Genomic DNA, 25793 nt, shown 5'->3' with positions numbered 1-25793 from the left:
TGAAAATGAAAGAAGCTACACCACAGGTAAGATTTAAAAAAAAAAGGTTTTATTTGCCTGAAAGCATTCATCCAGCCAAGAGTTTTACTGGGTGCATCCTGACCACTAGAGGTCGCTGTTATATTTCAAACCCTGTCCTTCAAGCCTTATGGGTGCATTCTCTTTTGACCATATAGAGGTATTTGGAGTTTTAAGTGATATGTGCATACCTTTAAGACAAAAAGAAGAAGCCAAAGAAATTGCCCAGTTGTAGTCTGTCACTGCCTTCTTCAGATCAGATATGGACAATGAGATGGCTTTTTTCTGTTGATTTTGCCTAATCTTCACAGGTAACATCCACATTTCAAGTCAACTCAGTTCCATTTTATTTGTCTTCAACAATAGATATTGTCACAAAGCAGCTTTACAGAAACCTGGACACAGATTTAGATCCCTAATGAGCACGCCAGATGCGACAGTGGTGAGGAAAAACTCCCTGACACGACATGAAGAAGAAACCTTGAGAGGAACCAGACTCTATAAAAAGGGAACCCATCCTCTTCTAGGTGACACTGAGGTTATAAAGCTGTAATATATAAAGGCAAACAGTAATAAGTGGGTTGAAAGGATGTTCAGTTCTGAATAAAGAGTTCTGGGATGAGCACAAGACTGTCTTTATGATTACAGCAGCAGTTCTTAGGTACAAATCTACAGTATCCAGTTGAGATTGTGTATTGAAGCAGGGGTATAACCTTTTTGGGCATGTGTATATCTTTAGGGATCATCCACAAGAAGAAGGTGAATCAGATGTGCAGAAACTCCAAGCACTGGTATCAGGAGAGAAGAAGGAGCCACAGCAGTGGAAGTGTATTAGGATAAGGCAACAGGAGTACACATATAGCTTGACACAGAGAGAGAGAGAGAGAGAGAGAGAGAGAGAGAGAGGTGCATTAGTGCTTTAAAATGGTGCACATTGTCATTTCATCTATCACTTATAGGAAAGGGGGTGCAAACTTTTGCACTGATAGTGTGAATAATTCAATCACTCTTTATTAAAAAATGTAATGAAACAATACTTAGATCTACATAATGATTTACACTTTTAAAAATAATAAACGTATCAAAATAACAACAGAAAACAAGTCACTTCCGCGTTTTGCGAACTCGTCCTCTGATTGGTCAGCCTGTCACTGACGCTCAAGGGCTGGACCAATCACGTGCGTGCGCGCTGACGAAGAAATAATACTACGGACGAAAAGCGTTCATTCGCCGTTGAGGTCCAGTCGGTGCGCGTGCGCCTACGTAAATTCCTGAATATTCGGCTTCATCTTTATAAACATCAGGTAGGAACGGAGGGAACGTTTCATTTCTAACAGCGTGTGATTTATAGTTGTGATTGTGGGGATGAGCGTCTGTTAGTTAAAAAAAAAAACGGATTGGGTATGTTAGCTGGTTTCATACATCAGCTCACGATATCATTCTTTTCATACCCGCTTTCCGGAAAGCCCGCCTCCTGCTCTCTGATTTGCTGGTGAATGTTACATGCCGGATTACGATTGGGTTAGCGATTAGACGGTTGATACGGTTAGCCAATCAGAGCAGGATTTATTGGAATTCGGGTAGGATAAAAATCGACAGAGCATCCTCCTACATATAGAACAGGCTATTTTATAAACAAAATTTTATGTTGTACTTCCGGCCTACCATGCTTATAGTTTCTGTTGTGGCCTCATATATTTAAATTAGACGCTTAGTTCCAACTGGAGCCGCTAATGTGTTAGCGAAATGCTAAATGTATGTAAATCCGGCTAAATAAACCCGCCAACAAGGTCGCGAGCTGTGTATATGTATATATATAAATATATAAAATACCCAAATCGTATTTATTGTGAATATCTGAGTGTATTGACTATCTAAGCTTAATATATACAGAGGAATAGATAGCTGGTTTAGTGATTATGGTTGATATAATGTAAACACAGGATGGTTGGGAGTCTTACTTCCGGTTGGCTACTGACAGGTGTCTGATGTCACTTCAGGAAAAGCCACCAAACCGGTTCGGCTTTGTGGAGAAACTCGGACCATCTGAGAAAGTAAAAAAAAAAAAAAAAAAAATCTGAGAAAAATAAAATACAATAAAATGCCACCCAAGTTTTTTTTTTTTTGGGGTTCTTCTGTCATTTTCCTCTGGAGGCATCCCCCCTTTTCCCCTCCCTCCCTCCCTCCCTCTTTTTATTTATTTATTTATTTATTTATTTAAAAGCTGGAGATTCATTCCTTTTCAGTAACTGCTTTATTCTGGTGGATTCCGGGGGAACACTGGATGTGAAGCAGGAATACACCCTTGATAGGAAGCCAGTGCATTACAAGGCACCATACACACCCATTCACACCTTTACAGTAAATGAAGCCAATCCACCAACCCAGGGGCGGGAGGAAACCAGAGAACCCTGAGGAAACCCAGCCACCATGAAACTCTATGTTAACAGTAACCCGAGTTCATAATCGAAGCTGGAGCTGTGAGGCAGCAATGCTACCTCACTGTACAATATCTGTAATAACGTATTCTCTATGATAGATCTTCTAATGATAGCCTTGTGCTTCCAAAGAGTTAGGGCTCATGCTCCTATCTCTGAGATGACGACGATGACATGTCTGACTGTGGTATTCTGGGATTCTCAAGTTCAGTATGAAAATGAGCACCTTAATGTTTGCAAGGATGGTGGGCGTATCCCAAATTGGGACACATCACCGGTATCCTTATGTCTCTGGCCACTTGCCTGCATCTCGAGAAGGTCATAACTTTGAACTGGAGTGCCTGCTCTTGGAAAGCAAACCTCAAAAATGATGTGTGCTCTGGAGTTTTTGGATATAAAAGTGGCATTTTTAATAATAATAATAATAATAATAATAACAGTAATAATAGCAGCATGCAGCGATTAAGGGGGCCAAGCACTTTTTTTTTTTTTTTTTTTTTTTTTTTTTTTTTTAAACTCCAACCCTTAGTGAAGGAGGGAGCTCAGAATCCACTTCTGCACCATCAGCACTTGTTCCCAAGGAGATGTGTTGAATTTGAAGGCAAAACCACAAGCTGCTGCTAAGATCTTGTTTCACTTCCTGTTTTGAGTACCCCACCTAAGTTGTAAATGAACTCAAAGCTTGTTTTTTAACTTTAGGTCATGCTGCTAAATATATGTGACACGTTTAATGTCAAGACGTAACAGCATTGCCCTTACTTCCTGTTTGGTGACTTCGCGGTCAAATTCATTGGTGTGAAATGTGAAATGTCTGAGTTTGGGTTTCTTCCCTGGATGCTGTGGTCCAAATTTCATGATGGTTGGATGATATTGTAGGAGAAGAATCGAAGAAGGAAGAGGAAAAACTAGGGGTGTGAATCTCTGGGTCGACGGTGAATTGATTTGATTCATGATTCTTTGGTTTCATTCATTCACTGGCTGGAGTCTGAGAGTAATGACGTAATACACTGTGCCTGCCATTCACACCGGTTTGCTAAGATAACCAACAGTAATAATTTGTTGAAATATTGTAACCTACGTAAAATAATCACGATGCATTTGATTTTTAGCATTTTAAATTGATAATTGATCAGCACTAATGGTTATTGGATCAAAAATCATACTTTAAGATCGATACATATGGATTGGCAGGATTAGTAATCGATGCATCGAGAAAACAAGTGAGTCGTAACATCACTAGGAAAAACATTATGAGAAAATTCTACTGGTGGCGCTAGAGTTTGAGTGGCGTGCACCAAAATTGCTGTGTAGGTAGTAGAGGACAGTCTCAGCTACCACGCCAAACTGAATAAAAATCATATGAAGCATTCTATACCATAGACTCTCCATAGGCTCTTCTATGCCATAGGCTGCCATAGACTCTCATATCAAATGATTACAAGAAGAAGAAGAACCTTCACTCGTTGGCCCCTTGATAATAATAGTAATAATAATTACACAACTGCAGAAAGTGCTTCACTTTTATTACACACTCACTGAGCACTTTATTAGGAACACTATACTAATACCAGGTAGGGCCTCTGTTTGCTCTCAAAACAGCCCCAGTTCTTCATGGCATGGATTCCACAAGATGTCGGAAACATTCCTTTGAGATTCTGGTCCATGTTGACATGAGTGCATCACGCAATTCCTGCAGATTTTTCAGGTGCACTTCATCACCCGATCTGCTCCTGATCTCCTGTTCTACCACATCTCAAAAGTGTTCTATTGGATTCAGATCCAGTGACTTGGAAGGCCACTGAAGAACACTGAACTCATTGTGATGTTCATGAAACCAGTTTGAGACGACCAGTTTGTGACGTGGTGCATTATCATGCTGGAGGTAGCCAATAGAAGATGGGTAAATTGTGGCCATGAAGGGATGCATTCAGGCGATGATTGATTGGTGTTAACGGGCCAACAGCATGCCAAGAAAGCATTCCCCACACCATTACACCACCTCCACCACCTCCACCAGCCTGAACTGCTGACGCAAGGCAAGTTTGGCCAATGGAGTTGGTGCCAAATTCAGACCCTATAATCTGTGTGTCTCAACAGAAATTTGAGATTCAACTAGGTGTTTCTGTCTGCAGAACTGCTGCTCACTGGATGTTTTTTCTTTATTGCACCATTCTGAGTAAACTCTAGACACTGTTGTGTGGGAAAAGGTGGCATATTTATTCTGTTGTCATAGTGACGCTTGGTTTTCAGAGTTTCATAACTCTGTAGAAATATCAAGTAGAGGTATAAAATATATATTGATATACGAGGTGTCATCTCGTATCTGTTCTCTCTCTCTCTGTCTAAATGCTCTACCATTTTAGCTAAGGATGATTTGCAAATAGGCACATAAGCTTAAGCTGGCAGGAGAGAGCTGGAAAGAAGTGGAGGATCATATATCATTTGCAAAACAGGAGCAGAACAGACAGGGGGGTGGTGCAGTCGGTAAGCCTGGTCGATTGTAATTTTATCGCATCATTGGGCATTTCGGTTAGTTTTGTATTGAGAGAGAGGGTAATCAGTTGGACAAAAATGAAGCAGTGTGGTTATGTTGATATGCACTGTGACCTCAGTGTGCATTTCAACATATAAATACAAGCATGAAACCTCTGAGAGGTAACAGTAACAGCAGTTAGTCTTCAGATTATAGAAGCATGTAGATACAGGTCTAGAGCTTCAGTTAATGTTCACATTAAACACCAGAATGAGGAAAACATGTACTCTCAGTGACCAGTGGGCTGGTTTGAGTGTTTCAGAAACTGCAGATCTCCTGAGATTTTTGCATACAAGAGTCTCTACACAGAATGGTGCAAAAAACACAGAACATCCATAAGCTGTGGTTCGCGCTGACATCAACCCTAACTCAAATGACCACTCTTTCCAACCGTGGTGAGCAGAAAAGCATCTCAACACATTGAACCTTGAGGCAAATAGGCTGGAACAGCAGAAGGGCACATTAGGTTCCACTCCTCTCAGGCAAGAATGGGAATCTGAGGCTACAGTGAGAACGGGATCACTCAAGCTGGATAGATGAGGAAGTCTGGCTATATGGAAAGTGAGCGCGAGAGAGTGGATACAAAAACTTACCTTAATTCTGGAGGTCTCTGTGGCTCAAATTACTTACCTCCCTCTCTGTGAAGAAGTGGTTGTTCTAGTTTGACAGAGACGGACTACATTACTCCCGCTCAAGCCAGGAAAAATCAGTGGCCCGAAACTATGCATGTGCAGTATTGATTTAATTTTTCACTGGTTGCTATTTAACATAAAAAAAAAATGTGATTAATGATGTAATCGTCTAGAACTGATATCCAGAAAAATAGGAATATGAGCACGTCCACCATTTCAAGCTGGGTACGGGAGGGTGTTGTAATATTGCTGGCTGTGCAGTCGGGAATTGCTTGCTGGCATTGCAATAGCAAAAACTCAACTGGATGGTGGATTTTTAAGTGATTCTGCAGTAATGCACATTAAAACACTTAATTATCGACATAATTGATTAAAATCCTTTTTTAAATGTCCACATAGCCAACATTTCACTGACTGGCACCGTTAAGCTAAAGATAAACAGCGTATTTAATCACTTACTAATTATCATCACCATTATTAATACTTGTCAAGTATTTGATTTGAGACTTTGTTGAAGGCATGCTTAATCTGGCTGAATTTTTTTTAGTGGCATCACTAATAAATGTACACTCACCATAAATGTCCACTTTAATAGAAACACATGTACATCTGCTCATTTATGCAATTGTCCAATCAGTCAATCATCTGGCAGCAGCACAATGCATAAAATCACGCAGATACAATTTAAGAGCTTCAGTTAATGTTCACGTCAAACATCAGAATGGGGAAAAGTGTGATCTCTGTGACTTTAACCGTGGCATGGATGTTCGTGCCAGATGGGCTGGTTTCAGTATTTCAGACACTGTTGATCTCCTGGGAATGTGGTCTTCTGCTGTTGTAGCCCATCCACCTTAGGGTTTGATGTGTTGTGCATGCTGAGATGCTTTTCTGCTCACCACGGTTGTAAAGAGTGATTGTATGACTTACTGTATCTGTCCTGGCAGCTCAAACCAATCTGGCCATTTTCATCTGTCCTCTCTAATCAACAAGGCTTTTCCACCCATAGAACTATCGTTCACTCAGTGGTTTTTGTTTTTCGTACCATTCTGTATAAACTCTAGAGACTGTTTGTGTGAAAATTTCTGAAAACTCTCAAAATATAGTTTAATTATAATTAATTAGTAGGCTAATTTCTGTCAAATAAACTCCCATGAACTCATGAAGGAGGGGCCTTGTTCTTTATTTTGGAAGGAAAAAAAATCCAAACTGAAATCGATGATGTCATGTGAACGAATATAGACAGTTATGGAAGTGTAATCTTAATTCATTTTATTTTAGAACTTCAGTAGAAACTAAACTCTTAGTTATCCAAATTATTATTCTTTCATTGGTCAGATGAGTCTGATTTAATTAAAGCTAAATTTAGAGGTGAGACAAGTTTCCATCCTGAACAAATAAGCAAAGCTGTATTTCATATAAACAAAACACATGAGACAAATTGATTAAGATTGTATCTGACGTGTTTTGGTTTTGAGATTAAATTATTTAATAAATTCATAATATCCACGAGACTTTAAAAAGCCCATGGGCGCCAGTTACTCAATTAAAGCACCACAGAGCTAAAGTCTCCCTTTTGCAGTGCTAATGTGGAGCCAGTAATGCTTTGAAATTGATTTCTGTGTGTGGGTTTTTTTTTTTGTTTTTTTTTTGGTGCAGGGATGGCCGAGGCACATCAGGCAGTAGCGTTCCAGTTCACTATAACTGCCGAGGGCATAGACCTGCAGCTCTCTCACGAGGCCCTGAGACAGGTTTATCTCTCCGGACTCCGCTCCTGGAAAAAGCGCGTCGTACGCCTAAAGGTACCGCTGAACCTCGAACACAGTAACGTGAAACATTTTAACGTTTAAAAGATCAATCCTGTATGTTTATGTAGCAAGTTTGCACAAGTTTATGTTCTTACATACGCTCTACAAAGATGCGAAAAGAAAAACACGACTGTATTTTTAAAGAAATCTGCACTACAAAATAATTTTTTTTATTCTTAAAGTAAACGTCTAGTTAAAATGTTCAGTTTTTTTAAGTAATAAACTACAATATTCTGTTTTTTAATTTTGATAAGAATTGCACATTTTTAAAAAAATAAAATGTGTACAATTTTATTTTAATGTCAATTCTAGATAAGACTTTTTACTTGTAATATAAACAAACTAGAGGATAAGGTTTTTATTTCTAAAATAAACTTTGAGATCTTTGTAATTTTAACATAAACTATGTGGAAATATTATTATTATTATTATTATTATTACTATAACATGAACTTACATGAAGTAGAAGAAAGTTATCTTCATTGATCATTTGTATTTTTAACTCAAACAAACAGCGAGATTTTTTTCCAGGCTTTTAATTTTGAATCTAAACTTCAACAGCAGCAGTGTCATATCCAAAGCAAGTTCGTTATAAGGGTGTGTAGTCGTTTAACTTGTTAAGCATGAGTGTGTTAATTCAATGCTCCACTTGTTCTGCCCAGCGTGGCGTGTTCCAAACACACTTATAAACCCGTCACTGAAACATTTTCACATTGATCAAGATGAAGAATAATCGAATCAGGGACTTCATGGCTTGTTAAACTCACAACACAGCGCTTCATATTATCTAAATTGTCTTACAGAATGTGATTAAGCCTCTCTTTACCTCCCTTCATTTAATTCTCTCTCTCTCTCTCTCTCTGTCTCTGTGCAGAATAACGTGATTACAGGCGTGTATCCTGCGAGCCCGTCCTCCTGGCTCTTTGTGGTTATAGCGATTCTGGCCACCATGTACACGCGCTCGGACCCATCCATGGGCCTCATCGCTAAGATCCAGGAGCACCTGCCGGCCAGGTAGCCACCTCTCTCTCCCTGTACACTGGAGATTTCATCCAGATTATAATCCCGTTTAATCCCAGACTGCAAATCGATAGGAGCTACAACCTGTAGTGAGGTGCTCGTGCTGTTAATGATGTGTTTTATTCCTCTTATACCAAAAATATATATTTTTATTTGTTAAAGATGACGTGTCATTCTATTTATTAATTTATAGCAATTTAGCAAAACAAATCACTACGTAATTATATTTTTTTAATATCTATATTTTCCTCTTATTCTTCCTATTATTATTGTTACATAAACACACACAGTTGTATTGTTTTTCTTTTTTGTTTGTTTGTTTGTTTGTTTTTTAAATACGATATCGACCACACATATGCACCAGGTTCTGTGTGTTCGTGCCAGCAAAATGGCAAAATCATTAGTAATTAAATAATTAATTTTGAGTGATTTAGTGTTGAGTTTTACCCTGATGATATTGTTGTATTTAAAAACACTTATTGACTAACCAGTATAGCTGACTCAGCATTGTGTTTTCAGACTTCCATCTTATTTTAATCCATTTTCTGCTGTATTGTTTTAAATTAATATAGATACAATACATTATAACACTCTCTCTTCTCTCTCATCTCTCGTCTCTCGTCTCTCTCCGTAGCGGCTCTTTGAGCCTGCAGTGTCAGACGGTCGTCTCGGCCGTGGTGTTCAGCACTCTGCTGTGGCTCTCCCTCATCTTCACCATGAAGCTGTGTCTGAAGCAGCTGCTCTCGTACCACCGCTGGATGTTCGAGGAGCACGGCAACGTGTCCACCACCACCAAGATCTGGGTGGTCAGTGCCTTTTTATTTATAAAAAAATCTAGCCACAGAAAATGCTGTTATCTGATTGGTTATCGACAGCAGTAAATAGTGATACCTGTAAAGTAGATCTGGTCAGAAAATGAATTGCATTGTCAACTCATTTTCCTGTAAAAATGACAGCAATCACAAATAATGATTTATGCTGTAAATTTGCCTGTTTGTTTTGCGTGTTTTAGATGCTGGTGAGGATCTTCTCTGGTCGCCAGCCGCTGCTGTATAGCTATCAAGGTTCTCTGCCTAATCTACCAGTACCTGCTGTCAAAGACACCGTCAAGAGGGTGAGTCCATCATCATCATCACCATTAATGCTGAATGGCCAAATGAGCATGATTTTAAAATCTCTCTCTCTCTCTCTCTCTCGCGCGCGCTTTCTATCTGCAGTACTTGGAGTCAGTGCGTCCTCTGATGACCGACTCTGAGTTTGAGAGAATGAACGCTCTTGCAAGGGATTTTGAGCTCAATCTGGGGAACCGCCTTCAGTGGTACCTCAAGCTCAAGGCCATGTGGGCCTCCAACTATGTGAGTAATTACAGCAAGGCAGATATTTTCTTTCAGTTCTATTAATCATTCAAGGAAGACAGTTGGTTCCGAGTTGAGAGTTACAGAAATTGATGTTATACAATTTTCCAACAGTTATGAGAAATATCTTGCCAATTTTTTTTGGATAATTACATAATCAAAACTGCATATACTTTCTTTAAGTAACAGCATTGAGCATAAAATGTTCATGAATATACGGTCGGGTCCATAAGTATTTGGACAGCGGCACAATTTTCATAATTTTGCCTCTCTACACCACTACAATGGATTTGAAATGAAGCAATCATTGAAGTGTAGATTTTCAGCTTTAATTTAAGGGGTTTAACAAAAAATATTGCTGTTTTGCAATTACAGCTAACATAATACAAACTAACATAAATATAAATATGAGAATTATTTATAATACTTGGATGCAAATCCTTTTGGAGTCTGGAACCCATGGACATCACCAAATGCTGAGTTTCCTCTCTTGAGATGCTTTGCCAGACCTTTACTGCAGCCTCCTTCAGCTGCTGCTTGTTTGTGGGTCTTTCAGCCTTCAGTCTTGTCTTCAGTAAGTGAAAAGCATGCTCTACTGGGTTGAGGTCAGGTGACTGACTGGGCCATTTAAGAACATTCCATTTCTTTGCTTTAAGAACCCCTTGGCTTGCTTTCGCGGTACATTTTGGGTCATTATCCATCTGTATTGTGAAGTGCCGTCGTATGTTTTGCAGCATTTGACTGAATCTGAGCAGAAAGTATAGCTCTATACACTTCAGAATTCATCCTGCTACTTCTATTAGGCAGTCGTGACCTAATGGTTAGAGAGTCGGACTTGTAACCCGAAGGTGAATCTGAAGGTCGTGGGTTCGAGTCTCGGGTCTGGCAGGGATTGTAGGTGGGGGGAGTGAATGACCAGCGCTCTCTTCCACCCTCAATACCACGACTGAGGTGAGACCCTTGAGCAAGGCACTTGGATGGATTAAATGCAGAGCACAAATTCTGAGTATGGGTCACCATACTTGGCCACAAGTCACTTCCTTCCTTCCTTCCTTCCTTACTATTAGCAGTCACATCATCAATAAACTCCAGTCACCCAGTTCCATTGGCAGCCATACAAGCCCATGCCATAACACTGCCTCCACATGTTTGACAGATGTTGTGGTATGCTTTGGATCATGAGCCTTTGCTTTCCTTCTCCACACTCTTCTCTTCCCATCATTCTGGTACAAGTTAATCATGGTTTCATCTGTCCAAAGAATCTTGTTTGAGAACTGGACAGGCTTTTTTAGATGTTTTCTAGCAAAGTCTAATCTGGCTTTCCTGTTCTTGAATGTTACCAGTGGTTTGCACCTTGAGGTAAACCGTCTGTATTTACATTCATGAAGTCGTCTCTTGATTGTAGACTTTGACAATGATACGCCTACCTCCTCCAGAGTGTTCTTGACTTTACATTGTGAAGGGGTTTTTCTTCACCGAGGAAAGAATTCTGCAATCATCCACTTTAGTTGGCTTCCGTGGTCTTCCAGGCCTTTTGGTGTTGCTGAGCTCGCCAGTGCATTCCTTCTTTTTTAAAAAATGTACTAAATTGTTGATTTGGCCCTCCTAAAGTTTCTGCTATGTCTGTGATAGGTCTGTTTTTGTTTTTTTTTTTTGTTTTTTTTTCTTTTTCTTCCTCCTCTCCTCCTCCCCCCAGCCTAGTGATGGCCTCCTTCACTTGCATCAACAACTCTTTGGACAGCATATTGAGAGTTCCCATGAACAGCTACCAAATGCAAATTCAACACTCAATCAACTATAGACCATTTATCTCCTTAATTTGTCATGAAATATCGAGGAAACAGGCCACATTTGGCCATGAAACGGGTTATCAGTCAATTGTCCAATTACCTTTGAGCCTGTTAAAATGGGGGGACTCTGTAAAAAATGGCTGTAATTCTTTAACAATTAATGCAATATTTTTGTTAAACCCCTTAAATTAAAGCTGAAAGTCTACACTTCAATCACATCTTGATTGCTTCATTTCAGATCCATTGTGGTGATGTACAGAGGCAAAGTTATGAAAATTGTGTCATTGTCCAAATACTTATGGACCCAACTGTAAGTTCAAAGTGCAGAATGTTTGCAGACTTACATATTTACCAAGAGCAGAATTAATAGACTTTTGTGCTTTTAATCTGTAGCTAAGAATCTTAGCTAAGAACCCGTAGCTGAGGACCCTGAACCCTAAGCTGTGTCACGAAGTCGCACACCAATCTGTTCAGCTTTTGTGCCAAGCATTTACATCCGCATAGCATGACAAATCCAAAACGGCTTAATCCCATAATAAGCTTTTTAGCTTTTACTACCTGGAAATATTGTCTGTAGGTTGTAACGAGAAACATATTTCCCTCTCTACCTTAATGAATAATTAGTAAAAAAATATATATATATATATATAAATTTATTAATTAATCGCGTGGATACGTTGACACTGAACATTTCTACCTTACTTCAGTGCTGCAGAATTGTGGTTGTGTGTCTGGCAGGAAAAACAATCCAGAGAGGGGGAAAAATGTAAGCTGATTATTGAATTCTGTTTTGCAGACACAGACTCAAATAACTTTGTAGCTTTTTCTTATATAGGTAATAAAAATGCAGCATGTGTACATGTGTACAGTTAAATGTGTTTTACTGATATTTAGGTAGATGCTTGACTTCTGCTGCTTCACATAGTCCTAGAAAACAAAATGTAGTGCTTGAAAAATCCTTGAATTTCATTATTAATCATCTGTAATTCAAGTGCTTAATTTGATGCATCCTTTGATGCTCAATAAAATGTTTAACCCTGAAGCAATATTTTTAGAAAGGCGTTTGTAATCCCCTATATTAAGTATAATATAGTTACAGTTTCCCTGATCTACTTTATCTTTGCTTTTATCCAAAGATGTTTACAGGAACCATTCCTAGAAATATATTGAAAGTTTAGAAAATGATTTGGATGGATGGAAAAGGAGATTTCAGGTTTTTTTTGCTTCATTTGTGGGAAATTGCAGTTTTAAATTATTCTGTCTGTCTGTCACAGGTGAGTGACTGGTGGGAGGAGTACATCTACCTGAGAGGCCGCGGCCCCATCATGGTGAACAGCAATTACTATGGCATGGTGTGTATGTTTCACTCACTCACTCACTCACTCACACACACACACACACACACACACACACATACACACACACACACACACACACACACACACACAAATACATACATACAGACTCAACAAATCTGGGTCTACTACACCATTTTATCACTGACGTAACTCAGTTAAAACTTCCTTTTCAAAAAATAATTTATTTAAAATGTTTTAACTGTTTGAAACGTCTAAACTTTCAGTGTTGTCCCCAAAAATCCTTCTCTCACCCTGAAGCGTTCACCGGGGAACTCGTAAAGGTTCTACAAGCATTTATGAGCTCTCAGTTCTAAGTAAAAAGATCTAGATCCATTAAGTATCTAAAGAACCTTCTCTAACCGCATACTGTTTTAATGAATGCACTCCTTATGTTATTGTTTATTATTGTTTTATAATATTATTGTTTTATAATAACAAATTAAAAACACGTGTAATCGTTGATATGGTTATCTGTGAGATGTTTGTTTAAGATTTATGGAAGGAGTCTCCAGTGTCGGCGCTTTGTAACAGTTTAAATAACTCGGGCCACTTCTCACCACCCCATACATGGCTGAGTTATAATAGATTGTAGTCTGTGTTGATACTTGAAGTTGAGAGAATATATATATATATATATTGTTATAGAATTTTTTATTTTTTTCTTCCAATCAGGACTTTATGTTTGTGACCCCGACTCCGATCCAGGCAGCCAGAGCAGGAAACACCCTGCACGCTCTCCTCCTGTATCGCAGGAAGCTAAACAAAGAGGAAATCAAACCTGTGAGTCCACTTGAAACCTGCACCTCTTTGTCTCTTACTTAATAAACATAAAAGAAAAAGAAATTATATATGTATGTATGTATAGATATGTATGTGTGTGTGTGTTTGTGTGTAATTGTACACTGACCACAGCTGGCAGTGAGTGGAAGGGTCGTGTGTGTGTGTGTGTGTGTGTGTGTGTGTGTGTGTGTGTGTGTGTGTGTGTGTGTGTGTGTGTGTGTGTGTGTGTGTGTGTGTGTGTGTGTGTGTACATGTGCGTGTATTTGGATGTTTTCTCAGCTGTGTACCCGTTTTTTTGAGTTTGAAATCCCACTCTCATCTCTCCCATCTTTCTTTTTTTTTCCATCACTTCATTCACTTCATGACCTTCTTGCTTTTCCTGCTATCTATCTCTCTGTCTATCTGTTTGTCTCTCTGTCTCTTTTGCTGTCTTTCTTTCTTTCTTTCTTTCTTTCTTTCTTATTCTCTGCTTCTCTCCCTCATCATCTGTCCTCTCTCTCTCTCATGTATTCTCTTTCTCTTTTTTCTCTCTTTCTCTCACTGTCTCCTTCTGTCTCTCTCTGCCGCCCCCCCCCATTTCTATCTCTCTGTCTCTCTCTCTCTCTCTCTCTCTTTTTCGTTGTCTCGTTCTCTCTCCTTCTATCTCCTTCTATCTCTGTCTCTCTTTCTCTCACTGTCTCCTTCTGTCTCTCTCTGCCGCCCCCCCATCTCTGTCTCTGTGTCTCTCTCTCTCTCTCTCTCTCTCTTTTTCGTTGTCTCGTTCTCTCTCCTTCTATCTCCTTCTATCTCTGTCTCTCTTTCTGGTCTGTCTGTCCTCTCTCTCTCTCTCTCTCTCTCTCTCTCAGAGCCGTATCCCTGGCACTTTCATTCCCCTGTGTGCGGCTCAGTGTGAGAGGCTTTTCAACACAACACGAACCCCAGGAGTGGAGACGGGTAACACACACACACACACGCACACACGCACGCGCTCTCACTCACACACACACACACACACACACACACACACACACACACACACACACACTATGAAGGCTTTGCACAAAACAGACAGTTGCAATGGAGACGGACAGAGAGAGAGAGAGAGTTCACCATCCCCATATGCAGAACTGTGTGTGTCTATGTCTATGTCTGTGTGTGTCTGTGTGTGTGTCTGTGTGTGTGTCTGTGTGTGTGTCTGTGTGTGTGTCTGTGTGTGTGTCTGTGTGTGTCTGGCTTGTCTGACTTTCTGATTTGTGTGCCTTCCTGCTGAAACCTGACAGCCTCTTGTCTTTCTCTGTTCATACATTTTCCCTTCATTTCGGCACTTCTTATGTTGACTTATTCTTTATTGCATGCATTGTTTATCTCTCAATCGCCATCCGTTCATCTTCTCTTTGGGCCATTCTTTTTTTTTTTTCTTTTTTTTTTTTATCTTGCATTCTCTCCCTCCATTTCTCCCTCTCTCTGATCAGTGGTTGTTGAGGTCCTCTATTCCTTGCTGTTCCTATCAGTATGAGAGGATGTTTGACACTTGTCGCATACCTGGAATTGTGACAGGTACACACACACACACACACACACACACACACACACACACATACAATCAATCTACATACACTCTTATGGACTTCAATTACTAACTGCAGAAAGATGTATGCAAAAACGCAGACTAGGAACAGCTTATACTCGTCACCCACTCGGTCACTTTGTGTATGATTACTGACTGTAGACTGTGTTTAGAGTGTTTACACACCTCCGTGTCACTGCTGCATTAATCAGCTGTCTACAGGAGGATTAACACACACTCAACATGGGAAAATATGAGCTTTAGTCTCTACATCTGCACCTACACTGTCGTTCCTTCACCAGGCTCTCCTGAAGTGAATAAGATAAAATAAAATGCACCCTGTCATTGTACTGAGAAACCGTAAAGCCCTCCATCGTGAAGACTCTTCTCTTTCAGAGTGTTATAATTTTACCTCTGACTGACACTGGAGACTCATTCCATCAGTGCTCAGAAAAAAATGTGTGGTTGCTGTACATTTTTCTGATGCTTATCAGATGAGCATTATCTAGTTAGTAATGTTGGCCTTGTTGCTTTAGGGCAAAATTTGCCTTGGCTGTAGATAATCAAATGTATTTGATTCATTCGTTGTTAAAAAACTAAATTATAATGTGTATTTTAGTTGCAGTATTCACCAGGCTGTTGATTTATGTAAATAAATAAATCAATCAGTCAATCGGTTCCAGTAAATGAACATGACAAACTGAAATGTTCTCTTGTTCTCCTGCTGTAGACACAGTGGTGCACTGGAACGATAGCGAGCACGTGGCCGTGTACCACAGGGGGAGATATTTCCGTCTGTGGCTCTATCAGGCAGGCAGGATGCTGACGCCACGTGAGATCGAACAGCAGATCCAGCGTATCCTGGATGACAAGTCTGTCCCAGCGCCAGGCGAGGAGAAACTGGCAGCATTAACTGCAGGGGACAGGTGTACACACACACACACACACACACACACACACGCACACACACACACGCACACACATACCCCTAGTATTATCATGGGTCTCGAGTGATCATATCACAAGTGGCCAGGTTAGATGGATACTGGGACTTAGATGCACAGAGGCCACGCCTCCTTCCCTGAGACTGACAGGCACAGAGGCCACGCCTCTTTTACTGATACTGATAGGCACATAGATCACACCTCTTTTACTGGGACAAGTACAGAGGCCACGCCTTCTTCGCTGAGACTGGCAACCACACCTCTTTTACTGGCACTGACAGGCACATAAGCCACACCTCCTTCACTGTGACAAGCACAGAGACCACGCCTCCTTCACTGAGACTGGCAAGCACAGATGCCATAATTGAATTGCACTAAAAGAAATTATAAAATTTGAATCCAGACCCGCCTCTGATAGCTCCGCCCCCTCAGCCAGCACTCCACATAGTACATAATTTTGTGAACTAACACTTGTCTTCAAATCTATTTCCTAGAATTCCATGGGCTCAAGCCAGGAAGGAGTTCTTCAGCTCTGGCATCAACAAGAGATCTCTGGACTGCATTGAGAAAGCTGCCTTCTTCGTCACTCTGGAAGATGAGGAGCAAGGCATGATGGGAGACGACCCGGCCGCTAGTATGGACCGCTACGCCAAGTCTCTCCTTCACGGAAAATGTTACGACAGGCGAGTTTCTCAGGAATGTTATGTCCAGTTGTATTTGTTGGCAAATTTCTGTGGTGTAAGAGAAATAAAACGCTCAGGACATGCTATTCATGGTTTAAAGTGATAACAGTAACGCTGCCATAACAGCATGCCCCTGATTGTTTCATTCCTTTTCAGTTCTAACACTCTCGTGTGCAGCACTAACGTACTGCGTGTGTTCCTCAGGTGGTTTGATAAGTCGTTTACTGTGGTGCTGTATAAGAACGGGAAGAACGGCCTGAACGCTGAGCACTCCTGGGCCGACGCTCCCATCGTCTCGCACATGTGGGAGGTGAGATTTAGGAAACAAACAAATACAGGTTTGAATGGAGGTTCAAATGGAGAACTCAGTCTCAGTCTCTCTCTCTCTCTCTCTCAGTATGTCCTGACCATGGACAGTTTCCACTTGGGCTATAATCAAGAGGGACATTGCAAAGGTGACGGGAATCCGTCTCTGCCCCACCCACAGAGATTATCCTGGGACATTCCTTCACAGGTACGCGTGCACTCCTAATTATAAAACACATTCCGTTCTTTGATTATTCCTGTCTCTTCATTTCTCTCTCCCTTCTCTCTTAGTGTCAGGAGCGTGTCGCTCAGTCTCTCTCGGTAGCTCAGGTGCTCGCCGACGACGTCAACTTTCATGTTTTCGCCTTCCGAGATTTCGGCAAAGGCAGCATCAAAAAGATCCGCATGAGCCCCGATGCCTTCATCCAGTTAGCACTGCAGCTAGCCTACTACAGGGTGAGTCTTTAGATTTGATATATTTCCCATCATGCCCTGCTACAGCTTAACACATGGTAAGAATTACTACACTGTAATAAAGTAGTATTTTGTTGATGAATTTAGCCCCTTCTTTGCTACGTGTTCAGGTTTATTTATGTTGGTTCTGTCTCTCTGCTGCTCAGGACAGAGGGATGTTCTGTCTGACGTACGAGGCGTCGATGACACGCCTGTTCCGTGAGGGCCGAACTGAAACCGTGCGCTCGTGTACCAGTGAGAGCTGTGCCTTCGTCAAAGCGTTCGAGAATGGCGAGGTAAATACGCACACACGCGTCTATAGGCCAGTTCACACCGAAAGTGTTTCTGAGGCGGTTTTTGGCCATCTGTCTATCACACTTCTTACGGATTATGATTCAGAGTTGCAGTGTTAGAGGGAAAAAAAGCGGTGTTATAGGAATATAATCAACCTTTACACAACCTTTCTCTGTCCGTCTCTCTCACTCTGTCTCTTTCTCATTCTCTGTATGTCAGGATTCTCTTTATTCAGTTTAAAGTTGAAGCATGAAGTGAATAAATCTGTCGTTCTCTGTGCAGGCGGCGGACGTGTGCAGGCGTTTGTTGCGTATGGCGTCTGAGAAGCATCAGATGCTCTACCGGCTGGCCATGACAGGAGCTGGAATAGACCGACACCTCTTCTGCCTCTACGTCGTCTCAAAATACCTGGGTGTCGAGTCACCCTTCCTCAAAGAGGTGTGTGTGTGTGTGTGTGTGTGTGTGTGTGTGTGAGAGAGAGAGGGGGTTCTCAGAATCGAATTCACTCATCAAATACAATTTCTATTTTTACCTACTCAAACACAAATACATTCCATAGAGTATTATGTAGTGAGTGTACATAGTGAATAGGAATTTCTGTGGCTAAATAAATAGAAATAAATCTAAAAGCTGAAAACGTATGATAAATTATGATGTGTGTGTGTGTGTGTTTGGGTTAGGTGTTGTCTGAGCCGTGGCGTCTCTCCACCAGTCAGACTCCATTCCAGCAGGTGGAGCTGTTTGACCTCGTGAATCACCCGGACTACATCACATGTGGAGGAGGCTTTGGACCTGTAAGTCTTGTTATTGTGAACATCACCGCTAGAGCACGTGTTTTGTTTAGGAGGACTGACAGACAGCGTTTTTTACGCAGCACTCGTTCTACCGAGAGCAGTCCGATCCCATTCATAAGACTGCACAAGTAATCAGAGTTCTGTATGCATTAATATCTTTCCAGAGTTAATAGACGATGTTAGTTGATCAGCATGTTTTTGATCTTTAGTTGATTGACACCTAGAAGGTTGGGCGTTCTGGTCCATGGAAGAAGCAGTAAAGCATCTCTTTTTAGTATCTGCTCTTTAATCAGACATCTTTATCTTTCAGGTTGCTGATGATGGATACGGCGTGTCTTACAGCATCATTGGAGAGAAGATCATCAGCTTCCACGTCTCCAGCAAGCGCTCGTGTCCTCAGACTGTGAGTTTTTGTTCGCCAGAAATCACGTCATGATTTCTAAATGTCCAAAATGCATCTGCTTGACTTTTTTTTTTTTTTTCCCTCTCTTATTAGGACTGCCATAAGTTTGGGGCACAGATCAGGAAGGCGATGCAGGATCTTTTGCAGCTCATGACTGAAGATAAGAAAGAAGCACCACAAAGCGAGCAGAACCACACTGCAAAGAAAGCACTGTAGAGTGGAGTGGTAGAGCGAGGGATTAATTCAGTACAGGAAGATTTGGATTTTTTTTTTTTTTTTTTTCACCTTGTCGTGGGTGTGTGTGTGTGTGTGTGTGTGTGTGTGTGTGTGTGTGTGTGTGTGTGTGTGTGTGTGTGTGTGTGTGTGTGTGTGTGTGTGTTTGGTAGAATGATGCAAGGGACCAGAGGCAGGATAGAATCACAGAAGCATTAACACATGGAGCGATGACTGTAGAAGATGAAGATGTGATCCGGTCCTGTCTTAAATCCTTTAAGTGTTCAGGAGGTAGGGATTAATAGCAACATATAGGGTCCAATATTTAGAAATCTCCCGCATCCCAATCCAGTTCTACTCAGTATCTTTGACTTTACGCAACTTGCAGCATTAAAGACGACTTCACATTTAGGGTTAACGGTCTTTAAAAAAAAAAAAAAAAAAAAAATGTTTTTATCACTGTAGTCAATGATAGGTGGTTTGGGATGGTGAACATGGATGAAAAGGGTGTCATAGCGTAGAGAGAAGGTAGCTAGCTAATAGCCTGCATGCAAATTAACAATTTAAATACTAGCTCAGAGCACAGGAACGAAACCTAGCATACAAATACGATGTATATCACGTATAGTGCTAGCTTTATGCTTCACTTCATTACATTCATTTCAATGTTATATTCTAAAAAAACCTAAATTCTTTAGCATCATCTGCCGATCTTTCAAGGTTTTTTTTTTTTTTTTTTTTTAAATGCTTTCTTTTTGGGTAAACTGTTCTGCTCGAGTCTGCACATATGTTGATTCAAACATCCAAGAGCTCCATCTAATACAAAAGCTTAGCGAAAGCTAATAAAGCCCAAATCTAACCTACATCTTCAGACTTAAAGGAGCAACAGTACTGTAATCTCCAGTGGTCACATGACCAAGACAAGGAAGTATCCCGTAAAAGAATACACAAAAGAAACGTTTTGTTTGTTTGTTTGTTTTTTCAGGTCATGAACAATCCAAACCTCACTCTTACACACTGGAATGTACAATTCTACATATTTAAACATGATGCATAGTACATGCATTTTATATATAGGATCAATGTTACATATTAACACCGTGCAATCAGTGAATGCAATCGTTTTCAGAATTTAAGTGTATTGTAGAAAACCGGATATCGGACCTCACATTCGGATCTGATGCATAAATCACTCCGAACCATTTTTACTTGAATGTTGACGTCTCACTTTAAAACATTTTTCTTTGCTGTTAATGATATTGGGCCACATGATTCAGTATGAACAAAAAAAAAAAAAAAAAAGACGTGCAGCTGCTCGAAACGCACGATTTTAAAGAGTTAACTGCATGACATGATGGTTAGTAACGCATGAGTGATGGCTAATAAGCTAGAGTCGTTAACGATCACACCTGAAGGGAACACGGTTACGCAGTTTGAACCGTTCGGACGTCTCAGTGACGGTGTGATTTTACGGCTCCAGTGAAGATTTCTAAGAAGGATCGAAGCTCGGTTAGATGAAGGTCAGGAATCTGTGGAGGTTTTAAACCAGTACAATGCTTTTGATTGCCATTGAGACTGATTTTCTTCACATAGGATTCTTCAGACTTGATAATAGTGGGGATTTATTATTATTATTATTATTATTATTATTATTATTATTCAGTTTTTTCACTTAATACTTTTTCCTTTTCTCGTCTTACAAACTTAATAACCACTAAGTTCTCGTTGCTGTTCTTGTTATTGTGTTGTTTATTCTATGATGTCAAAACTAAAAAGTGAAACATTATGGATATTTGTAACGTATTTAGCTCACTCCTGTACACTCTCTAATTATAATGAACTTTTTAACGCACTTAATTATCTCTTTCTCGGGCCAGTAGTTTGCGTCTGTCTTTATTTCTTCCCTCTTGCTTTGGTCTTCTGTGCAGTAGGGCGTTAGTCTTTCTCACTCTCTTTGGCCTCACTCTAGCAAGTGTCTGTATTTTATACGTCCTTATGGGGGGAAAAGTTAACTCCTGAAATCTTTTTTTTTAATAAAAAGAGATTGAAGCACACAAGGCTGTCTGTTGTATTTTTTTTTTTTTTTTACAAAGGGAAAGAAATATATGTAACAACACATACGGTGGATAGAAATGAATACACTCCCTTTCAAAATTTTTACATTTTTACTTCATGGGTTTAAATATGAGATATGAGAAACATTCCCACAACTGTATGCTTCCACCACCATGCTTCACAGTCAGAATGGTGGTGTTTAGGCACTGGATCAGATGTATTTATAATAATAATAATCTACAGTGCTGTTGAATTCATGATTCTGATGGATGAGAAGGTGTTGATTTAATTTTCTTCAACAGTAGCCCTGACAACAATTCCAGCTATAACTCAAATCATAGGTTTATATCAATGTGCTTGTTCTAACATGTCATTGTTTCTATAGTAACAGCCTGCACATGGACATGTAGGGCAGACACTTGACGTAAACAAATGTGTCATTGTTGATATGGTGAAATTTTTCTGTAAGGAGACATTTATGTAACGTTTATGGAAGGAGTCTCCAGTGTCAGCACTTTGTAACAGTACGCTTTCCAACATGATAAATTATTCAGGGCAGTTGAGTCTATGGGCTCTAGCTGTATTAATAAAGAGCGTGTGGTGATGAAACAGGCTGTTACTGGAAAATTTTCTTGGAACAGGACATTTACAGGTAAGTAGAATGTAGAATGTTGCTCTAGTCAGTTTTTTTTTTCAGTCATAATAAAAAAAAAAAAAAAAAAGCAGTGCCAAAAAACTTGGGAGCAAAGCGTCTTTGGAAATGACAGGCAAATTTGGAATGACCTTGCTAATGGCCGCCGTGGGACATGTCCCACTTCCAAAGTATTCTGCATACACTTCATCACATCAGGGCGGACCGTAACGTCTGTACCATAAAACAAGAAGTAAAGACTCTCTGTTCTATTTCACATGATCGTGTATTTAAAAATGACATCATTGGAAGCAAGTATATTTGATTCGTGTATTTATGGAGATGTTTAATAGTTCAGCTAGTCTTGGCTGATTGAAACATGGGAAAATGTTCATTTCCACTTTTTTGCTGAGTTATTCCTTTAAGAAGCTTATTTTGTAGACAACTTGCGACCTTCGTATTGCCACCAAACAAAGGTTTAGGCCTCGTAGTTGCTCTCTGTCTCTCTGATCTGTGTGTTCATGCTGACACACTGGGGTCAAGGGTAAATGTTAATTGTGGTGGATTAGACATCTAATCCAGTTTTGTAGATGGATTGTAGCTCTTAGTATCTGTGCTCGTGAACAAACACTGTTTCCAGATTTGTCCATGTCAGTCTCAATTAAAATCACCTACTATTAAAACAGCGCCATATCTTTAGTCACTAATACAAGCCACAGGGTCCAGCACGGACTCTTCTTATTCCAGAGTTATGAAATGCTAATTACATTTCTCAAACTCTTTTCTTGCCTAAAAGCAGTAAAAACAATAGTGCAAATATATATATATATATATATATATATATTACAGTCAGGTCTGGAAGTATTTGGACAATGACAGAGTTTTTGTGATTTTGCCTTTATACACCACCACAATGGATTTGAAATAAAACAATCAAGATGTGATCCAAGTGTAGATTTCAGCTTTATTTTAAGAGATTCCACAAAAATATGGCATTTACCATTTAGGAATTATAGCCATTTAAAGCAAAGTACTTCCATTTTCAGGGGCTCAAAGGTATTTGGACAATTGACTGACAAGAAGTTAATTGACCTGGTGCGGTCCATTCCCTCATTACGTCAAGACAAATGAAGCAGATAACAGGTCTGGAGTTGATATCAGGTACTGAGTTGGCATTTGGCAGCTGTTCGACTGGAGCTACCAATATGAAGTCCAAGGAGATCTCAATGCAAGTGAAAGAGGCCATCATTAGGCTGAAAAAACAACATAAATCTATAAGAGAGATAGCAAAAACCTTTGGTGTGGCCAAATCAACAGTTGGGTACATTCTTTAAAAGAAAGAAAGCACTGGTGAGCTCAACAACATCGAAAGGCCTGGAAGACCGTGGAAGACAACTACAGTGAATGATCGCAGAATCCTTTCCTTGGTGAAGAAAACCCCCTTCACAACATCAACAGAAGTCAAGAATACTGGAGAAGGTAGGCGTATCACTATCAAAATCTACAATCAAGAGACGCCTTCATGAATGTAACTACAGAGGGTTTACAACAAGGTGCAAACCACTGGTAACATTCAAGAACAGGAAAGCCAGATTAGACTTTGCCAGAAAACTAAAAAAGCCTAAAATCTAAAAAAGCCTCCCATGTTCTGGAATAAGATTCTTTGGACTGATGAAACCAAGATTAACTTGTACCAGAATGATGGGAAGAGAAAAGTATAGTGAAAGAAAGGAACAGCTCATGATCCAAAGTATACCACATCATGTGTCAAACATGGTGGAGGCAGTGTTATGGCATGGGCATGTATGGCTGCCAATGGAACGGGCTCACTGGTGATTATTGATGATGTGACTGCTGACAGAAGTAGCAAGATGAATTCTGAGGTGTATAGGGCTATACTCCCTGCTCACATTCAGCCAAATGCTACAAAACTGACAGGACGCCGCTTCACAGTGCAGGTGGATAATGACCCTAAACATACTGCGAAAGCAACTCAAGACTTTTTGAAGGCAAAGAAATGGAATATTCTTCAATGACCAAGTCAGTCGCCTGATCTCAACCCAAAAGAGCATGCTTTTCACTTACTGAAGACAAGACTGAAGGCAGAAAGACCCACAAACAAGCAGCAACTGAAGGTGGCTGCAGTGAAGGCCTGGCAAAGCATCTCCAGGGAGGAAACTCAGAATTTGAGTTTTGAGAACATGGGCTCCAGACTTCAGGCAGTCACTGACTGCAAAGGATTTTCATCCAAGTATTAAAATTATGGTTATATTTACAATTATGTGACTTTGTCCAAATACCTTTGAGCCCCTGAAAATGGAGGTACTTTGTTGAAAATGGCTGTAATTCCTAAATGGTAAATGCCATATTTTTGTGGAACCTCTTGAAATAAAGCTGAAATCTACACTTCGATCACAGCTTGATTGTTTTATTTCAAGTCCATTGTGGTGGTGTATAAAGGCAAAATCACAAAAACTCCGTACTAAGTGTAACAGAAAATGTAAGGATTTAAAACACAACCCTGAAATTATTCTTGAAGTTATTAAGAAAAAAACAAAAATCACATGTTGACATGTTACAGAGAAACAGAAAAGTCTTCTAAAGTGTGAAGTGAAAACTTTCCCTCTGACACTGGAGACTCCTTCCAAAAATAAGTTATGTACATAAACCTTCTGGCCAATCAGAATTGAGAATGTAACAGCAAGATTGGTTACCGTATGACTATGATTTTTTTTTTTTCTAAGTTACAAAAAATTGTGATTTGGGCAAATCAGACTGAGGTTTATTTTTAATATATATATTTAGCTAAAAAGTAGCTAAGTCTCTAAGTGGACATTTTATTAAAGGTTAATTGAAGTTGTCAGTACATATTTATACATGGTGTCTTTTTCTGATGTCACAATTTACAGACAGGAAACAAAAACAGATTGCAATTAATATTCTGACATTTGTCTTAGTATTTAATAATATATTCAAAGATTATACATCCATTTTTATAGTTATTTCTTGCTAAACCTGCATGTTTACATGTGAATGAATTCATGTTTTTAACTGAGTTACTGAGTGTATTTTTGGATCAGGCTCGTATTCTGACCTGGATTTAGTTATTACCACTTTATTAGCAGCTAATATGTGTGGATTAAGCCTTCACAGTGCCATGATCCTACGTTCTGTCTTCACCTGTCAGGGATAATAATGTGATTTGTGTGTGTGTGTGTGTGTGTGTGTATGTGTGTGTGTGACATCTAATAAATCTCTCTCTGTCTGTGGTCTGGTACGTTTTCCACCATGTCTGATGCAGAGAAAGAGCAGGAGTGAGTCCCTCAGCAGCATCTTTTTTTTTTTTTTAATAAAGTATTTATAACCATATGAAACATTAAAGACTAACTTTTTCTCTTGTTTGTTTTAGGGAGCAAGTGGAAGGTGAGATTGTGTTATGTAGGTGTTTAATTCTCAGTGCTGAAGTGCAGACTGAAAGCCTCTTTATTGCTATTTGTACATGTAGAGGAGGAGGATGGACATGCAGAGCGAGATGGAGGTGAGATTGTGTGCGTGTGTGTGTGTGTGTGTGTGTGTGTGTGTGTGTGAAAACTTCAAAATGAAGTTCTTTAGAGAAATCATTTCTAACCCAGTTCAGAGTTTATAAATGCACACACATTCATATTTGAACCACAGGCTAATATCTTATTTCAGATGGCATGGTCTACCATCGGTCGCCTAATCTAAAACTGTCGAAACACGC

At 39.9% G+C, this 25793-nt stretch overlaps 1 protein-coding gene across 1 annotated transcript; it reads left to right on the top strand.

Moving 5' to 3' along the window:
- The first annotated feature begins 1233 nt into the window (after positions 1–1233).
- On the top strand, positions 1234–21422 carry LOC113533879 (carnitine O-palmitoyltransferase 1, liver isoform). Its single transcript, XM_053236573.1, has 19 exons — positions 1234–1322; positions 7278–7420; positions 8301–8440; positions 9081–9252; positions 9459–9560; positions 9664–9801; positions 12866–12943; positions 13622–13729; positions 14575–14662; positions 16006–16201; positions 16714–16902; positions 17107–17212; positions 17300–17416; positions 17500–17664; positions 17829–17957; positions 18238–18393; positions 18636–18749; positions 19060–19152; positions 19246–21422. Exons 2-19 carry the CDS (start codon positions 7280–7282, stop codon positions 19366–19368), a joined length of 2355 nt encoding a protein of 784 aa, XP_053092548.1. The 5' UTR covers positions 1234–1322; positions 7278–7279; the 3' UTR covers positions 19369–21422.
- The last annotated feature ends 4371 nt before the right edge of the window (positions 21423–25793 follow it).

Source organism: Pangasianodon hypophthalmus, chromosome 1, assembly GCF_027358585.1.
Source record: "Pangasianodon hypophthalmus isolate fPanHyp1 chromosome 1, fPanHyp1.pri, whole genome shotgun sequence".
In the NCBI taxonomy this organism is placed as follows: domain Eukaryota; kingdom Metazoa; phylum Chordata; class Actinopteri; order Siluriformes; family Pangasiidae; genus Pangasianodon; species Pangasianodon hypophthalmus.
Note: the sequence above shows the minus strand (reverse complement) of the source record. Positions and strands in the feature narration are given on the sequence as shown.

Coding starts and splice junctions, on each gene's coding strand:
- LOC113533879 (XM_053236573.1), top strand. CDS start 7,280: ATGGCCGAGGCACATCAGGCAGTAGCGTTCCAGTTCACTATAACTGCC. Junction 8,441..9,080: donor CAGGAGCACCTGCCGGCCAG/GTAGCCACCTCT, acceptor CTCTCTCCGTAG/CGGCTCTTTGAGCCTGCAGT. Junction 13,730..14,574: donor ACAAAGAGGAAATCAAACCT/GTGAGTCCACTT, acceptor TCTCTCTCTCAG/AGCCGTATCCCTGGCACTTT.